The 20482-nt window shown below is 33.1% G+C and overlaps 2 protein-coding genes and 1 long non-coding RNA gene across 3 annotated transcripts; 2 read left to right on the top strand and 1 right to left on the bottom strand.

Annotated features, from left to right (window-relative positions):
- Nucleotides 1–9050: 9050 nt before the first annotated feature.
- LOC130509231 (uncharacterized) lies at nucleotides 9051–10331 on the bottom strand. Its single transcript, XR_008943368.1, has 2 exons — nucleotides 10190–10331; nucleotides 9051–10107 (listed from the first exon to the last, which is right to left on the bottom strand). It is a non-coding gene; the product is annotated as an uncharacterized LOC130509231 (long non-coding RNA).
- Nucleotides 10099–14890, top strand: LOC108847800 (calmodulin-interacting protein 111). Its single transcript, XM_018621144.2, has 13 exons — nucleotides 10099–10478; nucleotides 11375–11585; nucleotides 11681–11716; nucleotides 11805–11901; nucleotides 11988–12030; nucleotides 12101–12189; nucleotides 12292–12356; nucleotides 12440–12933; nucleotides 13009–13782; nucleotides 13880–14015; nucleotides 14101–14169; nucleotides 14253–14381; nucleotides 14463–14890. Exons 1-13 carry the CDS (start codon nucleotides 10264–10266, stop codon nucleotides 14574–14576), a joined length of 2472 nt encoding a protein of 823 aa, XP_018476646.2. The 5' UTR covers nucleotides 10099–10263; the 3' UTR covers nucleotides 14577–14890.
- A 3007-nt stretch (nucleotides 14891–17897) lies between these two features.
- Nucleotides 17898–19530, top strand: LOC130509669 (membrane-associated kinase regulator 5-like). Its single transcript, XM_057005841.1, has 2 exons — nucleotides 17898–18847; nucleotides 19337–19530. The coding sequence occupies exons 1-2, from the start codon at nucleotides 17995–17997 to the stop codon at nucleotides 19435–19437; spliced, it is 954 nt and encodes a 317-aa protein (XP_056861821.1). The 5' UTR covers nucleotides 17898–17994; the 3' UTR covers nucleotides 19438–19530.
- The last annotated feature ends 952 nt before the right edge of the window (nucleotides 19531–20482 follow it).

Raw genomic sequence — 20482 nt, 5'->3', positions numbered from 1 at the left:
ACACAGTTTGTAGAAGATTGGGCTAATTTTCAGCTTTCCTTGATCCGCACGTTTCATCTTTCACCAGCCCGATTCAGCATACCTATGATTGAAAATGACGACGTTGAATATACAAAAGTACACATATAATAACTAAGAGTAATATACTAATATGTGTACAACACCTGGTAGAGAAGATGTTTCAGTTACTCTGTTTTTTGTTTACGTAACAGAGCAAGCTTGTTTATACCTGTATAATCTTAGTTCTCTCTTAAACAACTGAAACGTTTTTGTTTGTATTCTGAAGAATCAATAATTCTAACAAACTTTTTTTCAGAAAAATAGGAGATACAATTGAGACGAAAAATCAAAAAAAAAATTGAAGCTTGAGAAAGAAGACTGAAAATGAAGCCGGAGATCAATGGCATTTGTCGGAAGTATCTTGAAAAGGATTGTACTCAGGTTTTGACCCTATCGAAGCTCCAAATGCAGAATTTGCAGACCCAGACATCACCACTTAATGTCGTTTTCAGAAATCAGAGATTGAGTCAATCGAATTTTGAAAATTAATTTTAGGGTTCAACTTGTCTTCGAATTGGGATCATAGAGAATAGTGCCTTTACCGGTAAGGTATAACTTGGTGAAATGTTGAGTTTTGAACCGATTCCGGTTATATTTTTCTAATTTTTGTGGTATGGTCTCATGATTATACCAAATACTGCCTAAATAGATTCATGGATAAATAAGTCTGAAACTTTTTCGGAGGTATATAGAACATGGTACTAGTTTGGGAGACATTTGATGCTATACAATAATTCTCGTGGGGAAATAACTCGTCTACCCATTTTCTATTGGTTACAAATCTCTTTAATTTTTTTCAGCTTCCAACAATTTTTAATCAAATATTTGATAGTAAATTATTACTTTTTGTTTTATCAATTTTATATAAAAATTATCATTTTTAAAATCTACATAGAAATTTATTTTATTTGAACATATAAAAAGTCATTTTATAAGACATGAAATAACATGTGTAAAAGAAAAAGCTGGTGTGGAGTTGTCAAACTAAAATTAGGGTCTTGAATATGTTTTACATTGTTGATAGTGTTACATTTGACTTTCTTTTAACTTCAACTTGTGAAACCATCTGGCGGAATCCTTATATATCAAAAGCTTTCTCCACATCCACGATTTATATTTGGTATTCTCTCCAAATAAGTGTGAATTGATCCATTTAACCCACTATGATGGCTGCGAGGAATCTATTCTCCGAATCAGTTTCAAACAATAAACTGCATTCACTTCTTTCACAGGTCTCAACACCAATATCTTTTTTAGCTTACAAACTTCATTCCACGCTATTCTTTCTTTCTTGGTTTAGATAAAGACCCAACCAAAACAAAGTATAGAAAATGTCCATATTATCATCAAAGTATGTTGAAATTCAATATACGAGCAAATGTTCCATCTCTCTTGAGAAAATCAGTTCTTCCTGGCTGCCTTCACCAAATCCAGGCATCAGCATTCGTGTACCCATTCAGATTCGTGGAGGGTATTTCAGTATTGGGATTTAGTACCTGTTTAGGTATTTTTGCATATAAGATCTTGTTCAGATAGTTTTAGTTCGGGGTCAATTATTTCGGGTCAGGTTCGGATATTTGGGTTTTAGAATAAAATATTCAAATTCTTCATTTTTTGTAACAATATATTCAAATTCTTCATTGTTCAAGTTTCTTGTACTTAAAATTTTACTATTAACTCAACTGATTTTCTAATTTTTATTAGGTTGGACAATTAATAAGTTTGAAGATAAAAAACTTTAAAGTAAAAAGACATTTATCTAGTTTTTGTTTTGAAATTTTCAATGTAATTTTTGTTAATGCATGAAATAAGAAGCTTGACATGAATTTTAAGTGTATATCAAATCATTTATTCTACAATTATATGTATAATCTGATCTTGAGTGATTTGCAGTATATGGTTAAATATACATGTGTTTGATTATCCTTGGATATCCATTTGGATTCATGTATTACTCGTTTGTGTTCGAATGACACTGTTTAGATTTTTTCTACTTCGGTTCAGATTTTGGTTCGAATTTTTTAAAACGGATTCCAATACGGGTTCAGATATCGGATAGAATGTCCAGCCCTAACCAAATATATTGTTGGTAATATGAGAGGATTCCTCTATAGATTTTTTTTTTTGTATCAGCCTTCTTGGGTTTAGCTCGGCTTTGTGGTGGCTTTGACCAACTATTTCATGAAGCTACTTGGCAAAGCTTTTTTATATCTCTCGTGATCTTTTAATTGCTAGAAGACGGTGATCTAGTGTTGGGGTAACCAAAATGGTGGTTGCATAATGGTTCATGAGTACTGGCATTGGTACCTTTCTCCATTATTTTTCTTTGTTAGTCTTTATAGGACAAATTAAGAGTTATATTGGACCATTTGTTGTCTTTCGCTGTGGTTGTCAATGGTTTTGTGATTTTGGTAAAGATGGTGTTGGATCTATAAACCTTTATTTTTCCAATCTCTTGAAGATTTAGAGGTTTTTGGGTGGTAGAGATTTTAAGCTTTGTATTATTAACTTTTTTAAGAGGACTGAAACGGTAAGAAAATCCTCAGATTTGTAGACTAGAGTTGGTAATTTTATTATTTGGATCAAGATTTTGGTGTGCAGTGACACTAAACTTCTTTCAAGTAGTTGACGAAGCTTTGGCTTTGATCCAGATTGCTTGAATGTATCTTTAAAAATTGCCTCATCCACTTGTGGTTACTTTTTTTAACACTAGAGATGATCTTATTAACATCAACACGAAAATTACAGTCCAGCGATTACAAGAGATTTCAGAGGGAGACGATATGAAAACATAGAACCAAACCGAAAAATAACTACAGAACAATCTCACAAAAACAATTTAAACAGATCCAAAAGGGAGGTAGAACAAACTGCATGTAGACTTGAGAACCTTGAAGAGACAAATCGATGGAGACAATCATGATCAAACCATCGAAACTATAAATCTCCTATATATAGTTAATGGCTCAAACAATTGATAAACCAAAGCAGCAAGATCCAGGAGAACAAACGGAGCAATTTGTTTTCCTGTCTACAAACCGGAAACGGCAAAATCGTAGAGAAGTCTACATTAGATGCCAACTTAAAGCTTTACGAAAGAGCAGATTTTGATCAGATCTAAAGGTTAATGACAAGGAGAGAATGCAGTCACACCAGATTCTGTCGCATGCACATAAACAGGAGGCAAAAGATTGAATCGATGAAGAAACCAAGAGAACTCTAATCCAACATGCAAATCGGCGGAAAACAAAAGAAACGGGATCAGATCAAACTGGTAGAACAAAAGTCTAACCAGAGATGTCTAGACAGAGATTGAACTGGATAATGAAGATTTTAACATGAATTATAGAAACAAAAGGAATTTAAACCGGGCTCCGGTCCTATGAGAGCAGTCGGAGCCAGCTAAGGGAAGGAGATGAAAGAAGGTCTTTTAGAAAGAGGTTGAGGATTTTTATTTTAGAGAGAGATTAGCTTGAGATGTTTCTTGTTTTTTCATATGGTTACTTATTGGCAGTATTTCTTATGGGTCATGTAATTCGGTGAGTTGAATGATTTCATGTGGCTTTGGCTTGAGAGATTTTTTTTTTCTGAAGTCTTTGTGTTGATTTAACTGTATATATATATATATAAGTATTTGCTTATAAAAGGAGTTAATATCAAAAGTATCTTGTTTCACTCTTTCTTGTATATTTTTGTCCAATGTTTTTACATCAATTTTTAACTAATATATATATATATATGTATATATATATTAGCAAAAATGGATGATTGAGTAAATGCTTTTTAATTATTATTGAACTAAATTTATTGAAACTCTTATAACATCGGTGGTTAAAACATTATACTTTAAACAATCTACATCCCATGAATTATGGTTGGTCAATTTAACTAAATACCAAAAAAAGAAGAAGGAATAATGGTGAAAGAGTTTTTAAAATGATGGAGTTGCTAATGAGACTGTGACTTAGTGGCAAAATAAGAAAAGTTGGGTCGTCTTGCGTACCATCCAAAGTTAAAATACATTTTATTGTTTGCCTCAATCATTTTCTTTTTATCAAAGCCTCAATCATATTTAAATCACATTTTCTTAAAATAAACTGGTTTAAGAAAGAAAGCATGTGATACTGATTTGGAAATTATGTCACAACTGCTAGAAAGGGAGATTTTGATAAAGGCATGTCGAAAAAAAAAACAAATTTGGTAAAGGCAACGGCTAAGAATGTGCAACTATAACCTATTATTCCATTAATAAAGTAGTGGACAAATAGCCACTCAATTCGTAATGTGCATTGATATTCGTAGAGAAGGTTGTCAACATGACAACATGTGAAGTCTCAAAACACTGGATCAAAAACTTTGAATATTTTGGCATGATAGGAGGTTCAGCATTAAGTTTTTGTTTCAGATATTTAAAGGGCTTTATTATGTGTCTGAGGTATCACTTTTAAGAGCATTATCATTGTTGTTTGACAAAAAAAAAGAGCATTATCATTGTTACATATTTTTATCTCTTTTTTTTGTCAACGGTTACATATTTTATATCTGAGCACTAAAAAATAAAAACAAAATATAGACAAGGTCAAAGAGATCTAAAAGAGTATTTCAAGTGAATTTTAGAATAATATAGTTTAAGACACCCATGAAAAACTTCCTTAACACATATTTATTTATAAGTACCCTAATTTTATTTAAATACTAAAATTTAATTAAATAACTAATTAGAAATAAAGTATTAATATTGTTGAAATTAAAATTCCTTTAAAAGCTCTACCAATGTGAATGCTTTAAAAAATCTACATTGCCCAAAAGAAACCAATTAGACAATACCAAATGCAATATGAATTAAGAGTGGAGATAGAATATAGTTTATTGAGCATTTTTCTGTTCTTATTGTCACCATCTTTGGCATGTGATCATATTTAAAGTTAAAGAAGGATTCACACATACACACACACACACACGAAATCCCAACTTTACATGTTTGAAAAGTAAAAATGAGACATAATATTTTAACAATGAATTCAAAAGAAACCCAATTGTTAACTGAAAGCAATTGAAAGTGTGTGTGTGAATCTTAATATAATCTTTTGCGCACAAAAAGCAATTGAAAGTGTGTAATCCCACTTGTCACAATAGACAAACTAATAACATAGACCATTCGATGTGCATCCTACTCGTACCCATCTCCGAAACCCGATAATGGTTTCTTTTTAAATGGGAAATCACTGCAGGCCTTTTACCGTGTTTAGTCATCCTTACGGGGTATCATAAAATGTGTAATTACTTGGTATAAAAGAATCACTAAAAATGCGAGGGGAAACTATACTAATTTTTCGTATTATGGTAAACTTGTTGGGGCTTAAGTTGATAATCTGCAATTAGAAAACTTAGATATAATTTTTTCAAAAAGTTTTCGGTAGGCTTAATTGAGTGGTGGTTTGAATTAGTACCAAGAAACATGCCAATTGTCATCCAGGTCAAGGCCAGTTTTCTCTTTGGCTACAAATATAGTATTTTATTACATTATAATATCATATTGTATATGTGTAAAGCACATTATACAGCACAAACAAAATCAGTGGTGTTCAATATTCCCACCGAACTAGCTCGAATGAAAATCCTGAATGGTGAGCATTTTAATAATTTTAATATTTTTCTTATAAGAAAACAGTGTGATATTTAATAAACTATAGTTTGTCATTTAGAAAAATAGCATCTAGTTTAGTGGTTTTGCAATTGTTATATTTATATAGTTGTTGACCTAATGTAATAAAAGTTAGTATAGTGATTTAGTGTAATCATTAATAATACTATATACCTAATTTTATGTACAGTGATTTAAGATGATGTAGATATATAGAACTCGGTACACAGATTTTCTACTTATGACTGAACATGTGAATCATTGTTTGTAAAACTAGCGCCTTGCATTTTTCTTTAACACAGTTAACATTTACAGACGCATTAGAAACTAGAAAGATATATAAACGCATCTTGCTGCTAATATATTTTGCTTGAACTTTGCTACAGTTACGATAATTGAAATTATCAAATTAAAACTGCAAAAAGTTTCAATAAAACCAAATCATCATGTACATGTATATATAACTGTTGTGGTGTGGATGCTATATGTCTTGTAGACTTAAAACATTTTAAGTTTAAGTATGCTAGAGGTGCAATCATTTGACATCATTTTTATGTTATTAGTGCTGTTATTTGCCACAAGAATAAATGAAAAGCATATGGTATTATTATACATATACTTTTTATTTGACTCTTTAATTGGTTTTATAATTTAAAGCCGCCTCTAAAAGATGAAACTGGCGTGTAAAGCTATACATTTGGCTAGTAGTTTTTGATGGAAACAAAAAAAAAATGAAAAGTGAAATCATCCCCGCAATTTATTTTCTTACAACTCCATCTCCATGTGCTGCCTTCTAAAGCAACTACACACGAATATTCAATATAAATATGCATCTTTCTTTGTGTGCATGTAAATGTACATAAAAGTATTTTCAACGAAAAGATCGTCATCGTTCTATAGAGTATGGTGGATGATTAAATTAAAGTGATGGGTTAAAAGATGAAATACTTAGAAACAAACTATAATAGTGTAATAAATATATAACTATATATAAAGTTAGATATGTTTAACATAGACATGATAAGATGGCTATAATTACAGTTTTGGTTCGTGTGGAGTTCCAATTTGCGTTAACCGGTTTTGGATCCGAACCGGTCTCTGGGTTAGTACGACTGTACGAGTTTTGTCGAGTTTGTGCCTAGTTGTAGCGAATAAATGTGGAGTCTGTGCCGAGTTATAACGCGATTTGTCAATATTTTTCTTACACCTTAACCGAACCTTTTATTTCCATACCGAACAAAATCAAACCAAAGTTATAATTCATTAGGATTTAATTATGATTTGTCAACAATTCATTAGGAGTATTAGTTAGGATTTTTTTTTTTACTTGAACAAACCCAAAAACCAGATTTCTGAACCGAACGGTTCCACTGTTTTTACCCGGTGCACAGACCTTGTAGAAATTGCTTAGGGCATCCATTATTAAAAAAAAAAAGGGCATCTTTTTGTTAGTTACTGTTTTTAATTAAGGCATTTCTATGAGTTATATTATTTAATCTAAACAATAAAACGTATTTACATATATGGATCTAGATAAGTTGAATATGGGCTCAGATAAAAAAAAACTATAGAAGGCTGATTGTTATGTTTTGTGGTAATCAGATAACGTTTTAACATTTTTAGCAGTTAAATGACCAATTGAAACTTCCAAACTTCGTATTGAGCCAAAGTTTTATCTTAATCTTATGATTGCGCTGCTCAAATTAAAAAAATATATAAAATGTTATAAAATTATTAAAATGTTATAAAAATGAATTTTTAGTTTGTTAGCTTTTACTTAATTTTGCTATGTAATGATATTAATTTATATAGCATTTAAAAAAAACCGAAGCATTTTATTTTCAACTATTTATGTTAGTCAAGAGTGTTGGCAAGGCTCTGCTAGTACTGAGCACAAAAACAAATGGAATAGAAGAGTTCCCCACTATGTAGACATTTGTCATTGTAACTAAGTAAGAAAGTAGTCTTGTTGGAATTAAAGTGTTTGGCTATACTTTTACCTTTCAATCACTACAAGATGACAAACAAAAAGTAAAATAAGCATGAAAAAGGCCGAGACGTTTGCGTTAGAGACTAAGGAATCTTATTAATATGAAAAGGGACCTTTGAAATCACATGCCAATGAGATGATAGATTCTACAAAGAAAAGATTCGTTTTTTCAAAAGAACGAACAATAAAGTACCGCTCATAAGCAGGTAGGTTTCCGGTAAATTAAACAGTTATCTTGTTAAGTTTTTGAGATTTCAACTTAAACCCAATTTGTGGTGATTACAGTGGTCCAAATTTTTATACATTACTTATATCCCATTTGAACTCATGATGTGAGAACCTTTTTTTTTTTTGCTAAATAACTTTTTAGAAATAAGATTTTTGGCCATTAATCTCTACATAATCTTAATATATTTTCTCATCGCAGACCATCACCATCGGGTTTGAAAATTGAAACTACAAACCACTTTTTAGTCATATTATAGGTGTGTAATTCGATTACTAAACATTTTTAGAACTTATTAGAACCTCTGATACTATGTTAAATTTTTTTGGCTTTCAACTTAAAATTAAGTAGTCCAAAATCTCTTTTTATTATTTATGTCCTATTGAAATTCTCAATGTGAGAATCTATATTCACAAACTCTTTAAAATTAAAGCTTATGCCCCATTAATCTCTGTATAATCTCAATAAATTTAAAATATTGTCTATTTAAATTTGGACATTCGCCTTTGATGATGCGCCTGTTTAAAGAAGGATTGTTAGAAGATTACTCTATCTCGCTCATACACTATCAAATATTACATATGATGTCCATAAGTTGAGTGAATATATGGGAATCCAAGGGATACACATTTACGAACTGCTAACATGGTTCTCAAATACTTAAAAATGCATTGAGTCAAGACTTTTTTTTCTCCACATCGAAAAACAACCTCAGAACATTCTTTGATGCTGATTAGTTTGCTTGTAGGGTATAGTCGTATAGAAAGATCTGTTACGTGATATTTTGTATGTTCTTGGATGATTCTCTCGTCTTCTTGAGATCAAAGAAACAACCAACAGTCTCAGGAAACAGTTTTGAAGCTGAATACAAATCTGTGGTTGATGGTACTTGCGATTTAATATGGATTCACAGCCTTTTCAGTTTTTTATTTTACATTGTGCGCCACCAGCACCAGTCACATTGTATTGACACTCGAAATGCTCAGAATGCTCTGCATATTGCTTCTAGTCATGTATGTCATGAGAGAATGAAATATATAGAAAATGACTGCCATCTAGTTGAGGAACGGCAGTGAAGTGGTTTTCTCAAGACCACGTGTAAAATATAGGCAAATCAAATAGCTAACGTGTTCACCAAAGTTCTTAATTATTCATGACTTTGATTGAGAAGAAGGGATTACACAATATGTATAATCCATCTGTAAGGGGTTTGAGACCTCATATACAATACAAACTAGTTAAAAGATTTTGCTTATTAAACCGATACATAGAATCTGATAAACAGAGTATATAACAAATATCATTTTGAGTTCATTCTCTGGTTCCTTTTTCATTCCACGAAACTTTTAAGATGATTTTGGTCGTTAACGCTTGTAGAGACACGCGTATTGTGATACACATTTGCATGAACAAGATATAGTGTATTTGAGAAGACTGCATCACCCAATATATGTGTTTAACTTTAAGATTATTGATGTATAATTTGTTTTGTTATTTCAACCGGGTATATGCCTGTTTTTCATGTCTTTTTCTTGAACTCTATTTTTGAATTTTTCTTAATTTATACCGTAACTGAAATTACTCAGTTATGGACAGGACATATGTATAATGTGGCCGTTTCTGTGGGGAAAGTCACGCATGAGAACCAAATGAGTTCTCGTAAATAATAAGGGGATGGTTCACGTATATGAAACAGGCCCAACTGTAAATTAAATTTTGACTAACTAAGGAGAAAGAAATTTATTTACGAGAACTCATTTGGTAATAGTAATTAGTAACTCCGCCCATGCGTGACTTTCACCACAGAAACGGCCAACATATACGTCCATAACTGAGTAGTTTCAGTTACAGTATAAACTAAGAAAAATTCAAAAAATAGAGTTCAAGAAAAAGACATGAAAAAACAAGAAAACCCGGTTACCGATCAAAAACTATTTTCTTACTTTATATTATTATATTTTATTTCCACTGACAGAAAACTTAACTAATTTCTTTGGACAAAAAAAATAATTAAAGGTAAATTTTCTGGATTTTTTTTTGGATATAATATTATTTATTTATCAGAAAGTTTTCATCTGAGTTTGCTTTTTCCCGGGAAAGAAAGGGTTAACGTCCATAAGACTAACCCAAACGTCGCTATAAATAGAGACCCATCTTCTTTCTTCTTCTCCATCGTCCACCTACAATCTTTTTTTACCCCAAACCCACAAAAAAAAACTCTTCCTTTTTCAGACAAAAACCAAAAAAGATAAACTCTTTATTGTCTTACCTTGGAATGCACGTTGAATCCCTCTTAGATCTTGTGGTTTAGCAACGAGGGTTTTGTTCTATCGGTGAGAAAAAATGGAGCAGAAGAGCGTGTTGCTGTCAGCTTTAGGTGTTGGAGTTGGATTAGGGATTGGGTTGGCATCTGGTCAGAGTTTGGGTAGATGGGCGAACGGGCCGGGTTCTGTAGAAGATGATCTCACAGGAGAACAGATTGAGCAAGAGTTGGTGAGACAGATTATTGATGGAAGAGAGAGTACTGTCACCTTCGATGAGTTTCCGTATTTCTTAAGGTATCTTCAAATAAAGCTCTCCTTTAATTGTTCTTTGTGTGTTTCATGTTTGATTATGAGATAAAGAATCTTGAGTTCAATCAAAGATTCTATGCTTTTTAGGGACTTTCAGATCTATGGAGTTGAGATAAAGAGTGTGCTTGAAATATGCCAACTTGGCAAGTTGATTGTAATTTACATCTTCTTTGGAAAAAGATTCAATATATTTTTTTACTGAAAAAGATTTTAATATTGGCTATTAAAAAAAAAAGAAAATGATTGAATCTTAGGAAAAAAAAATGATCATCTTTTTTTTTTCACTAATAACGTATTGGTTTGATTTAGCATCTTTTTATTGGTGGTGAAAGGATCTTTGAATCTCTGGGTATATCCAGGTTCAAAGAATGATAGAGATGTGAAATTCTGGGAATTAAAAGTTAGCTTTTTTTCATTTTTCCAAGAAAAGTATTTAGAAAGGAAAAAAAATGAAAATGATGGAAAGTGGGGTAGGTTAGTTGCACAACAAGCATGTGGATGATTTGGCAAAGGAAGAAAGAGATAGACAGCGAAGAGAAATAGAAAGATTCTTACATGTGATTCTACTAATTTAGTTTATAAACTTTCATTATTTCTTTTATATTCTAACATTGTTTTTAGATTCACTTCTGCATAATCAAACAAGTTCTTGTATGCTTTCAAGAAATGTAATAAGATTTTTAATATCAAGAATCAATTCAGTTAGTGAGAATTATCTCTATTTTTATAAGATTTGAAGATATATTTTAATCTGTAAAAACCTGAACTTTTGGTTCTGAATCATGCATTTGGCACACATAATATGTCTCTAGTCATGCTCTTGGTAGTAAGATGAAGATAGTTTGTAACTCATTCAAGATATGTTTATTTTTGTATGGCAGCGAGAGGACTAGAGTGTTATTGACAAGTTCAGCTTATGTTCATCTAAAAGAGTTTGATATCTCGAAGCACACTCGGAATCTTGCACCTGCAAGTAAAGCCATTCTTCTCTCTGGTCCTGCTGAATTCTACCAGCAAATGCTTGCAAAAGCTTTGTCTCATTACTGTGAATCAAAGCTACTGCTGTTAGATATAACTGACTTTTCTATTAAGGTAAATCAACAACATATAATTTTTCTTAGTTCCCATAATAAAACAGAATAGCTCCAACGTCCTAAGCTTTCTCTATTATATCTTTTTGAGAACAGATACAAAGTAAATATGGATGCACCAAGAAGGAACCTGTAAGTTACTTCTAGTCCTATCTGTTTTATTATGCTGATTATTTCAGAGCAATGACTCTGTTTTTTTACTCTGTTTCTTTGTTTATAGTTTCACAAGAGGTCTATTTCTGAGTTAACATTAGACAAAGTGTCGAGTTTAATGGGTTCCTTCTCTATGCTCTCTCAACGCGAAGTTGATCCAAGAGGTAAAAGCACACAACAAAAGCTCTCTACACTGTCTTTTATTACTTCAAACATGAGCTAAAGAGTTCAAATTCTTGTAACATATTAGGGACATTGCGTCGACACACCAGTGGTAATGATCTTAAATCAAGGTTTGTCTCAGTTTCCTCACAGTTACCATTTCTTTGGTCTTTGTGATCTCACTAGTTCCTTTAAATGCAGGAGTATAGAGACCTCAACAAACCGTCCTCCGAAACACAAGAGAAATGCTTCTGCTGCTCCTGCCATCAGTAGCACATCCTCTGTTTCAGGTTTGTAAGCTGTTCTTCATTACATCTTCTTTTATACATTGTACTCATCTTCAGGTTCTTACATCTCTCTGCTTCATATATACCTTCTTTATGGCTTTATAGGTTGTAACAAACGCAGCACAAATCTATGTTTCGACGAGAAGCTTTTCCTGCAATCACTTTACAATGTAACACACACAAACTTTGTCGCAAGCATTCTAAATATTTATTTTCCGACAAACTTTCCAACAGTTGTTGTCTTTCTCCGCAGGTTTTGGTCTCTGTGTCAGCAACAACTCCGATAATAGTATACCTCAGGGACGTTGAGAAGCTTCTTGAGTCAGAAAGATTCTACAAGCTGTTCCAGAGGCTCTTGAGCAAGCTCTCTGGTCCAGTCTTGATTCTTGGCTCAAGAGTAGTAGAACCAGAAGATGATTGCCAAGAAGTAAGTGAAAGGACTTCCTCTCTGTTTCCTTACAACATCGAGATCAGACCACCGGAGGATGAGTCTCAGCTCGTGAGCTGGAAAACTCGTTTAGAAGATGACATGAAGATGATTCAGTTCCAAGACAACAAGAACCACATCGCAGAGGTTCTCGCTGCTAACGACATCGAATGCGATGACTTGGCTTCCATATGCCATGCAGATACAATGTGTTTGAGTAACCACATTGATGAAGTTGTGGTTTCTGCTATCACTTATCATTTGATACACACCAAAGAACCTGAGTACAGAAATGGAAAGCTTGTTATATCTTCCAAAAGGTAAGTTACTATAATAGGTTTATTACAGTTTTTGCAAACTTATTAAAACTGATACACATGATCTTTACACAACAGCTTGTCTCATGGACTGAGTATATTCCAAGAAGGTGGAAGCAGATCATTTGAGCTAGACACAAACACTGACTCTAAGAGAAAAGGAGGAGAAGTGAGTTCAAAGAGCGAGTCCAAACCTGAATCATCTGCTCCTGAAAACAAAAACGAGTTGGAAAAATCTCTTCCTTCAAACAAGAATGACAATCCATCACCTCCAAAAGCGCCTGAGGTTGTTCCTGACAATGAGTTCGAGAAGCGTATAAGACCAGAGGTTATACCAGCAAACGAGATCGGTGTGACGTTTGCGGATATTGGTTCTTTAGACGAAACAAAAGATTCACTTCAAGAGCTTGTAATGCTTCCACTAAGAAGACCTGATCTCTTCAAAGGCGGTCTTCTCAAGCCATGTAGAGGGATTCTTCTGTTCGGTCCTCCTGGTACTGGCAAAACAATGCTTGCTAAAGCCATTGCAAATGAAGCTGGAGCTAGTTTCATCAATGTCTCAATGTCTACAATCACTTCTAAATGGTTTGGGGAAGATGAGAAGAACGTGAGAGCTCTGTTTACTTTAGCAGCTAAAGTATCTCCAACGATCATATTTGTGGATGAAGTGGATAGTATGTTGGGGCAAAGGACAAGAGTTGGAGAGCATGAAGCTATGAGGAAGATCAAGAATGAGTTTATGACGCATTGGGATGGGCTTATGACAAAACCTGGTGAAAGGATTTTGGTTCTTGCAGCCACAAACAGACCCTTTGATCTTGATGAAGCTATCATTAGGAGGTTTGAGAGGAGGTAGTACTATAAGCAAAATACTAAATCTATATATATAATCATTCTTGATGAGTATAATATTGTGACTGATTCTTGTTTTGTGTTTTGGGAATAACAGAATAATGGTGGGACTTCCTTCAATTGAGAGCAGAGAGAAGATCTTGAGAACTTTGTTGTCAAAAGAGAAGACAGATGATCTTGATTTTCATGCGCTTGGACAGATGACAGAAGGCTACAGTGGAAGTGATCTCAAGGTTTTTGACATCTCTAAAACTTAAAATCTTGTGTCAAAGCATTGGAATGTGGAAACTGACGGTTTGTTTAACGTTTGTGCAACAGAACTTATGCATAACAGCTGCTTACAGACCTGTTAGAGAGCTAATTCAACAGGAGAGATTGAAAGATCAGGTAAAAGGAGTAGAAGACCTTCTCTTGTTCTCTTTGTTGATCAAACTCTCTACTGTGATTTTGACATTTTCTTGGTGGTTTAGGAGAGGAAAAAGAGAGAAGAAGCGGGAAAAGGCACAGAAGAAACAAAAGATGAAGAAGAAGCTGCAGAAGAGAGAGAGATTCTTTTGAGACCTTTGAACATGGAAGACATGAGAAAAGCTAAAAACCAGGTCAAACATCTTATCTCATTTTGACAAGAAGATGCAGTATCATAAACAAACCTAACTAAGATATGTTGTGTGTTTTTGCAGGTGGGGGCAAGTTTTGCATCAGAAGGATCTGGAATGAATGAGCTTAAACAGTGGAATGATTTGTACGGAGAAGGAGGCTCGAGGAAAAAGGAACAGCTCACTTACTTCCTCTGAAAATTGCAAAACCCCTATAAAGTTGTGAATGTATGTTTCTTGTTGCACAAGTTATCAAACTGATCGGTTTGGTGTTTGGCAAATCAAAAACAGAGAATCTTCTTTTACTTTTAATTAGGCTATTCCATTTTCAGATCACTTTCTTAGGTCCATCTTCTTCTCTTTCTTCTTTTGAATTTCTTAAAATTTTCCTCAAAAAACATGTGATGTTTTTCATGTGATGTTTTTCTTTCTATGTTCATATTTATTTCATTGTGAAAGTGAAGTTTATGTATGTAGTAAACATATTTACATAAATATTTTCCTGTCTGGTAGTTGCTTGTAGTTATTGTTAGGAGAATCCCACTCGAATAATTATCTTGATTGATAACTACCCCAATCCTTGATTAGCACTCTCCCAAATTGTTAGAGTAGGCGGCAATAAAAATAACGGATGATACTCGTTTGTGGAGCAACATACCAGACAAATAGGTTCCGCCCGTAAACCATATAATCAAACTCCATATATATTTTATTAAACTCGATTTTAAGAATTTGGTGAAAAAATTAATTTGCGATTAGAACGGAAAATTTGATTCTGCGATTTTAACTGGAAAATGATCAATTTCACGATTTGGCGGAAAACTCAAATTTGTGGTTTTCGCAAAAAAAAACTATTTTGAGAAAAGTACTTTTAATTTTTATAGAGATCAAATGACAAAATTTTATAATTTTGTGATTATTGAATGGACTATGTTCATATAATCCAAACTTATTAACGTTTATTTTCTAATAATCTAATGATTTTTGTCCATTTACAATTCATTGGACAAATAGACATCACCAAAATAAATTCATTTATATATGGACGTGGACAACCAATGGTCGCCCACCCATTTAACGGCTCTATTAGTTGGCGAGGAGCATAAGGTTTGGAAATACGTGTTGCATTTGAAACCTCTTTAGAAAAGAAATTCTTGAACACTTTGTATTTGATTGACCAAGTGGGAAGATCACTAGCATGCCAAAGTTGAACTGTTTTGATGAAAGTGAGAAGATGGAGGTGACGAATAATGAGGAACTCGAGTAAGCAAAATGGATAAAAAAAAAAGTAAGCAAAATGGGTAAATAATGCAAGTCTACGTATTTTTCATTATGTACATATATTATAGAGCCTAATGATAGTTAGCCGTGGATACCATTACTATTGTGTTTCCACTTTATGAAGCACAGTATTTCTTAAGGTAAGAGCTAATATGATATTGTATATATCTTTGTTGTTAATTTTATTTTCATTATCACCTTTTTATAGCCCAATTCGTTCAATACCTAACAAAGATAGATGTCATGATGCATATTGCATACAACATTCCATGAGAATTGCGTGGATTTAGTTATTCACGTGTACGCATATCTTTTTTGTTATATTCTATGTCATTTTTAGGTATGAACACTTTAGTCGGTATAGCTCAACGCTTTCCTTAGAATCCTTATTCTATTTCTGTCACCAACTACTATATTATATAATTTAAGAGTTAACCACAGCAAAATATAAACCAAGTTCTAAAGACAATTATGTTTAGTTATAGACAAACAAAAAAAAGCAATCTGATGGAACTAGTCAAGTATGGAACAAGGGGAACTGGATTATTTTGCTTTGTTGGTTCATACGTTGCTCCAGTGAAAACAAGAATACTAGAACAAGAATGGAATCTTAAAATTGAATTAGAAAATATAGAAAACAAAGCTGAAAAGTATAAAACATAAGGCTAATCAATAACTTGTTAAAAATTAATATTTTGATTCTCATTTGTATTAAAGTTAGAAGATTATGTTTTGAAGCAAAGAAAAAGTTACAAAGCAAACCGTTCTTTAGATTTTAAAGTGACAGAAGGTCGAAATTTTTGAAATTCACAAAAGAAATAGCTTTTGAAGTCAAAGCTTTTGAGGTTAAAACCTTTGGTATAAATGTATGAACACATACACAGTAAACAACTTATTCTTTCATAATAGAGAGAAAAGGAAAAGTGAACTATGTAATAGGCCACATATACCTTTGTCACGAAAAAGAACACGAACTCGCCTTTAAATAAAATGGGCAAGAACGCAGAGAGCCCAACTCTTCTTCATTTTCTGAGTAAACATTCGTTTGTCATTCTTATTAATAAACTTTTTTTTGAACTTTAACTTATTAATAAACTTCCGTGTTCTTCGTTTGTCTTCTTTTTGCTACCTTATATATAAGTTCGTGGGGGGTTCTATTCTATCGATACTCTCAAACAATTATAACCAAAACACGTTAATATAGTTATAGTTAATTATGTTTCAAGGTTTTTGTATTAATCCAAAATTTGATCAAACTATTGACAATTCTGACATGATATTAATATTATCGTATAGTTGTATTTAAAAACTAGTAATCCTGACAAATTTTATTGAGTTCTTAAGAAATTTGCTTTCTCGATTATGTAGCTTTTGGATAATATTCGAAAAAGATTGATCACATATAACTATACATATAAGTATAATGAAACTTATAAGTAGTGAGAAACTAGTCAATGAAGTAAAAAAAAGTCGCTGAATAGCGATGGTGATTGCAATGGTTATACTTTTATTTGCTTGAATCTTCTAAGATTACAGCTGGACTTGGATTTGGATATTGAAGATTACAGTTGCTTATGTATTGTCTCCATCTTTGGACAAAGGTTTCAGAGTTCTGAACATGATCTTGGAATCTTCTGACCATGCCTGTCCTAAGCATCTCACAGGAATTTGCAAATTTTTCGGTAATTCCTATGATCCTATCATGTTGTGATATGTTTTCATGTTTTAGCTTGGGTGTGGCTTTGTTTCTTTTCTTTTATATTGTTCAGGTGTGTAACAATTTCTCATATATAGCATGTAGCCATCTTTAAGTATTAATGCGATCATTTTGTGCACAAAAAAGAGGAATGTAGTGAATATTGCTCTTCTTTAAGTACTAATGCAATGTTCTAAGCTCTTCTTTCCAAAATAATTCATTGTTTGAGATGTAAATATTGTTATTTGACACCAAAAAACAAACAAAAAGCACTTTAGCTTACAAAAGCTACTACCATATAGTATTTGTTGTGGATACAGTGATAAACAAATGAAGACAATAGATGGAACAAATGTTTTAGCATGTGCATTAAAAAAAAGGCAAAAGTAAAAAAGAAAAGAAAAAGAAAAGAACGATAATAAAAGTAGAGAAATATCACTACTGAAAAAATAAAAAAATTCATCTTAAATGCCATTTTCATTAATCTTTTTCTCCCTTCACAAAAAACAAATAAAAAGATTATTTTGAAAAGCTCACCTTCACTTGCTTCTTCCTTTAAAACCTGACGTGCCCATTCCCGTTGACAAAGCCAAGCTCTTTACTCTCCCTCTCTCTCCCACTCTCTCTCTCTCTCCCCTAATGGAAGCTCTCACCTTTATGAAACTCTGGCTAACGAACACCACCGGCAATAAACCCCGCCGTGAAACCAGAATCTCAGAATCCACCGTCAGATCCTCCACATCGTTAGAAGATTCCTACGTCGATCTCTGCGAAGGAGATGATTCCTTCTTCGACCTCGAGTTTTCTCTCTCGGACTTCTCCTTACAGAAAAACAAAACCCCTGAAGAGAGAGAAGTAAAACAGACAACGACGTTCTCTGTCTCTAAAAGCAAAGTCATCCCTGTCGTCGAACCCACTTCCAAACCTCAATCTCCGACCACTCCACTTAACACCGGTCGAAAGTTTCGTGCTTTCTCCTTCAAGAAGAAAGAAAACAACAGAAGCCTCAACGTAAGGTTCAAACTCGAAGACGAAACATCAACAACGAGCTTCAGAAAAACGACGACCACTGCGAAGCCACAGCTCAAACCCGACATGATGTTCTTCGAGGACTCTGTTTCCTCTGTTTCTTCCTCGAAGAGATTCTTTGATCTCATAAAGCCTTTATACAACAAAACAACGAAGAAACAGAGCATCAACAGTGTAACTACATCTCCGGCGTCTTCACCGGCGACGGCGAGGGAGAAACAGAGGAAGAATATACCGTCGGGGATTCGAAGACAACTTGGGAAGAGCCGGTCGGCGTCTGCGGCTGTCGGAGTGATGTCTCCGGCGAAGAGACTCGACGAGTCTTTACAGGTGCAACAAGATGGGATTCAAAGTGCCATTCTCCACTGCAAGAAATCGTTTCACGGGTCAGAATCTTGTACGTTACCGCGATCTAGCAGTGAATCTTACTCACAAGAGAAACTCAGTACTTCGTCGTCTGAAGGTAAATTATCAAATTCTATATTTTTTTTTTTTCGTCTGAAAAAATTCATTCACTGAAGATTACAACCATTGATACAAACTAAAGCCTACAGAACAGGCAACTAGAACCCATTCAGGGTAACTTATATGAATAAGGAACAAGGACACATCCATTGCTACAAAGGAAAATTCTAAATCCTCCATGATAATAGTACTGTAAGCTTGCCATAGCCTCTGAACGAGATTTATCGTTGTTGCCCTCGGCCCACCGAACGATAACATCAACCTCTACAACACCGAGAGCACACCTCTCCAAGCCAACGAAACCAGACTTTAAAACCCGGCAAGATAGTTCCACTTTAGGACCACATATTCTTCCGGATACGGCGGCGACACAACTTCATTGCGCTCAAGCTACGCAATCAAATTCTATATTTGGGATATATTTTATTTAGTTAAAGGTAAATATTCGAAAAAATGCTAATTAAAATTCTTATGTTTATTTTTGTAGATTCGTATTTGTTTTCAAGATTATCAAGCGAATCAATGTCGGAGAAATCAACAGATAGCTTGACTTCAATCCAAGAACAGAGAGAGAAGATTAGCGATTAGTTTTTTTTTGTTTGTAATAGAAGACGAGATTTTAGTTTCTTTTGAAAAAAATAGTTCAAAATGGGAAAATAGAAAAATCTTGTTGCAGGATCAGTAACGTTTCAGATTAGTGATGGGTCTCCTTTTCGGCTTTGTGTAGTGACGGATCATTATGTGAATCCTGACACCTAGAGAATTGAAAATTTAGTAAATGGGAGTAAAAAAAGTTAATGTGAGTATATATTTATTACATAACTCTGTCGTCTTCGTCTGTCACACATCTCACAATATACCATAATTAACTTTCACAGAAATGAGCTAAAAATATGTCTTGCAGAAAATTGCTTTGAGCTTTTGATTATGACATAATTATGTATAAAAAAGATTGTTTATGGAGTGGATACTGAAAAATCCGTTCAGTACAGTGCATTGAAAACTGAAAATTCGAATTTGAATATATGATTATGTATTTTGGCATAATTGTCACAATAATATATGAATTCAGCGTAATACTACTGGATTTGTATGTCCCTGGTAAATATTCCTTTTAAAAGTGTAAGAAAAATTATCTTGTTTACGATTTTGTTTAGAAAAAAAAAGTTAAAAATTAAATTAGAAATTAATATTTAAATTAATGTAAGCTTGCTTACTTGTGCATTTGGAAGTGACTTGACACTCAGTGGTCCACCGTCCACTTTCCAAGAAAATATATATGAACTCTGACGGCACTGCTAATATTCATCATCTTGACCTCTATATATCGTGTAGTATAATTTTGTCTGTATATCTATCAGGTTGCTCTCTTCAATCTGTCATCACTCAGAATCCATTAATTTATAGAATAAAATCGAAGTCCGAATTTACAAAATTTTGTCACCTGCATCCTCAAAGTAATACAAAGGAGGTGATTGGTAAATGTTATAATTCTTTTACTTTTTAGTTATAAATATATGCTGTAATTTTTTTTCTGTAACAGTAGATTATATGACTGCAAATTTATATTAATAATTTTCAAACCATTAAATATAAAGCTCTAAAATTGATTTTTAAAAACAATTTATGTTCT

The sequence above is a fragment of the Raphanus sativus genome, chromosome 3 (genome assembly GCF_000801105.2).
Source record: "Raphanus sativus cultivar WK10039 chromosome 3, ASM80110v3, whole genome shotgun sequence".
In the NCBI taxonomy this organism is placed as follows: Eukaryota; Viridiplantae; Streptophyta; class Magnoliopsida; order Brassicales; family Brassicaceae; genus Raphanus; species Raphanus sativus.
The sequence above is the reverse complement of the archived record's forward strand: the minus strand, read 5'-3'. Positions and strand labels throughout refer to the sequence as shown.